The 3,580-nt window shown below is 35.5% G+C and overlaps 1 protein-coding gene across 1 annotated transcript; it reads left to right on the top strand.

Moving 5' to 3' along the window:
* Nucleotides 1–440: 440 nt before the first annotated feature.
* LOC122747429 (60S ribosomal protein L13a-like) lies at nucleotides 441–2,292 on the top strand. Its single transcript, XM_043993453.1, is given in 3 exon segments — nucleotides 441–603; nucleotides 1,678–1,976; nucleotides 1,978–2,292. Coding segments are annotated over 3 exon segments (777 nt in total).
* The last annotated feature ends 1,288 nt before the right edge of the window (nucleotides 2,293–3,580 follow it).

The following is a 3,580-nucleotide window of genomic DNA, read 5'->3' as shown; positions in this document are numbered from 1 at the left end:
GAACTGTTATTACTAATTTGCTTCCAGGTTTTATTATCTAATTTTAACCACACTGAGCAGTTTTCATAATTACTATGTTTTCTAAAAATAGAATTTGAGATTTGATTATGCTCAGCTCCCTTTATTTCCTTTCCCCCTTTCATTTTCTACTGGGGATTCTCATTTTTCATCATGTTAGAGATTATTTCCTCAAAAAGAGTTCCCTATACTATGAAATCATAGATCCAAACAAAAAAATGCTGAAGTTACTAATCATTGATTTCCTAGGATTTTCTAAATATACTATCATATCAAGAAATAGCAATAAGTTTAACTCTCTTTGGTAATATTTCTTCCATTAATTATTTTTTCATTCTTTATTGTTGTAGCTAGAATGCCTAGTACTCTATCAAATAATATTAGAAAGAGGTAATACTTGCTTACCTCCAAGCTAACAAATAATGGTGTTTTTGATTAATAGTAACAAATCTGATCATTTCCCATCCAACTGCACTCCTGAACTTCATCATGGTCTCCAGAAATTCATCATTCTACAAAATCACATCAACTTTGAAACTCACACGTCCCCAGGAACACTGACTCTGGGTTCCCTCTATCCCTCTGGTTGGAGAAGGTAGAGTATGGGCATCAGAGAGTTCCTCTCAAGATACTTCATTTAAAGAGGGCACGAAGCCATGTCATTATTTTCCACTGCTGCTGCACCCCCTGTGGATAGCATCATGCCTTTACAATATCCTTCATCCCCTTCCCTTTCTCCTCTCTGCCCCCACTACTTTTTTACTTCTTGCTATATGTTATCTTCCCCTATTAGATTCTGAACTCTTCAAGAACAGGGACTATCTTTTGGCTTCCTTTTTACCCCCGGCATTTAGCACAATGCCTGACACATTGTAGGTGCTTAATAAATGTTAACCAACAATTGACTTTTTTTTTTAGCATAAATGACTGCTACCTCAAGAGGTGGAAGTTTCTTCTTCTTTGGAGATCTTCAAGCAGAAACTGGACAATCATTTATTGGAAATGTTATAGTGGGGATTTCTTTTATATATGAGTTGGATTAGATAATCACAGAGGAACTCTCACATATTATGATTACTTGCATTTTAAATATTCAATATAATTCACTTACAAATAAACAAATTATTAGAAAAATTAGATTTAAGATTGATAGCTTTCTTAAGTCAAATAGATTCCCCTTGCATTCCTCTTCTTCAACTAGTTCTATTCCTTAGGGTTTTTAAATTTCCTTTTTTGCACCCTTTTCCAGAGAATATTTCTCTCCTATGTTCTCTCATCATTATTCTTCCTCCCTGTCTATTCTAGAGACCCATTATCTGGATCCAGAACTACATAATTATCTGGTCCTTCCACAATTTCCTACTTTCTTTATGGAATCAAAACTTACAAGATAACCATACTGAGTTCTACCTCTAAGAATTTTCTGCCACTATGTTATAGATATTTGATCCTTTGGTGGTGAGGAGTATCACATGCTGGCATTCCCCATATGAGATGGATTTATGGTATGTCAACAAGAATTTTTTTATCAAGATCAAAATGATTAAAGATGAAGGCCAAATTTATGGTCCTAAATTTTGCTCTGTTTTGAATGGATACAGTTGTTACTATTCTAGAATTAATAGTAAAAGATAATTGTCTTTTCCTGGGTGGCGTCAGCCACAGCAGATGGGCACGTCCTTATGATCAATGAGTGGGGCCATCTCCTGGGCCGCTTGGCAGCCATCATGGCAAAGCAAGTCCTCCTGGAGTACAAGGTGGTCGTAGTTTGCTGGGAAGGCATCAACATTTCAGAAAACTTCTACTGGAACAAGCTAAAATACCTGGCCTTCCTCTCAAAGCAAATTAACACAAAGCCTTCAAGAGGCCCTTATCACTTCAGAGCCCCCAACTGCATTTTCTGGAGGACTGTTAGAGAGATGCTTCCCCACAAGACCGAGCATGGTCAGGCTGCCTTGGGAACACCTTAAAGTGTTTGATGGCATTCCCCCACCATGTGACAAACTGAAACACATGGCCGTCCCAGCTGCTCTCAAAATGGTCAGACTGAAGCCAATGAGAAAGTTTGCTTATCTGGGGCACAAGGCCCATGAAATTGGTTGGAAGTATCAGGCAGTGACTGCTATGTTGGAAGAGAATAGGAAGGAGAAAGCCAAGATCCATTATAGAAAGAAAAAGAAGCTCATGAAACTATGCAAGCAAGCTGAGAAGAAAGTGGAACGCAAAATTCACAAGTACACAAAGGTGCTGAAGAAACAGGGGCTGCTGGTGTGAGTCCAATAAAGTCTATCCTCTATGGCAAAAAAAGAAAGATAATTGTGCTATTTTCCAGGTATAGTAAATAGATAATTCAAAATTGAAAACATGTTTTGTACCCTTTGAGCTTTTAATACTTAAATTCTCTTACCATTAGCACTAGTCTGAACCAACAACATGCCTATCATATTTCAGAGTAAACAGCAGTTATGAAAATTAACAATTATGAAATAATGAAGAAAAAGTGTGAAGGGAGAGAGTATAATAGTACTAGATTTCACACTGTACCTGATAGCAGTAATCATCAAAATTACTTGATACTGCTTAAAAATAGAGAGAAAATAATCAGCGACACAGATGAGATATGCACTGTGAAGAAACAAATGAACTTAGTTAACATTGTATTTGATAAACTCAAAGACTACAGCTACTTGACTCAATACTTGACAAAAAACTGCTGGGAAAGCAAAGCAGCACTGCAAAAATTAGATCTAAATTACTGGTTCTTATCCTTAGATCCAGAAACTTTGAAAAATATATTTTAACAATAAAATATATTTAAATATCTATTTAATCCATATAATGTGTTTCCTTTGTATTCCTATGTCTTATTTTATGCATTTAAAAATATTCTGGGAAAGGGTCCAAGGGCATCATCAGACTGTCAATGACACAAAGAAAGGTAAAGAATCACTAATCTAGAACAGCATTTCACAACAAATAGGAAGATAGTCTCTGAATGGATATATGACCTTTACTAAATTATGCATCATAAATGAGAGGAGCAAGCAAGAAATTACTCTTCAGATATATGTAGGAGTCAAACAATGATAGAAAACATCACAGAAGATAAAATGTGAAATTTTGCTTACCTAAAATTTTAAAGTTTTTGCACAACCTATGGCAGCTAAAACTAGAAGGAAATAGTTAATTGGGTGGAAAATTTTTGATAAAATTTCAATATATAAGGAACTGATTCAAATTTGCAAGATAAACAAAAGACATACCCCAGTAGATTAATGATTAAAGGGATTTTCATGAACAGGCAGTTTTCAAGGGGTGAAAAAGTCATCTATTACTACATAAAAAAAGTTCCAAGTCACCAACAATTGGAGAAATTCAAATTAAAACTATTCTGAGCTTCCACCTCAGTTCAGTCTTAGACATGTTGAGTTTAAGATGTTTACTGGAGACCCAATTTGAGATGTCTAAAAGGCATATGACAATTTCCCCTGGTGGAATGGGTATTTGAGAACAATTTGTTCTAATGGCCATGAAGATAGATGACAGATGAAGGTCATCCACT

This window comes from Dromiciops gliroides, chromosome 3 (assembly GCF_019393635.1).
Source record: "Dromiciops gliroides isolate mDroGli1 chromosome 3, mDroGli1.pri, whole genome shotgun sequence".
NCBI classification, from domain to species: domain Eukaryota; kingdom Metazoa; phylum Chordata; class Mammalia; order Microbiotheria; family Microbiotheriidae; genus Dromiciops; species Dromiciops gliroides.
Note: the sequence above shows the minus strand (reverse complement) of the source record. Positions and strands in the feature narration are given on the sequence as shown.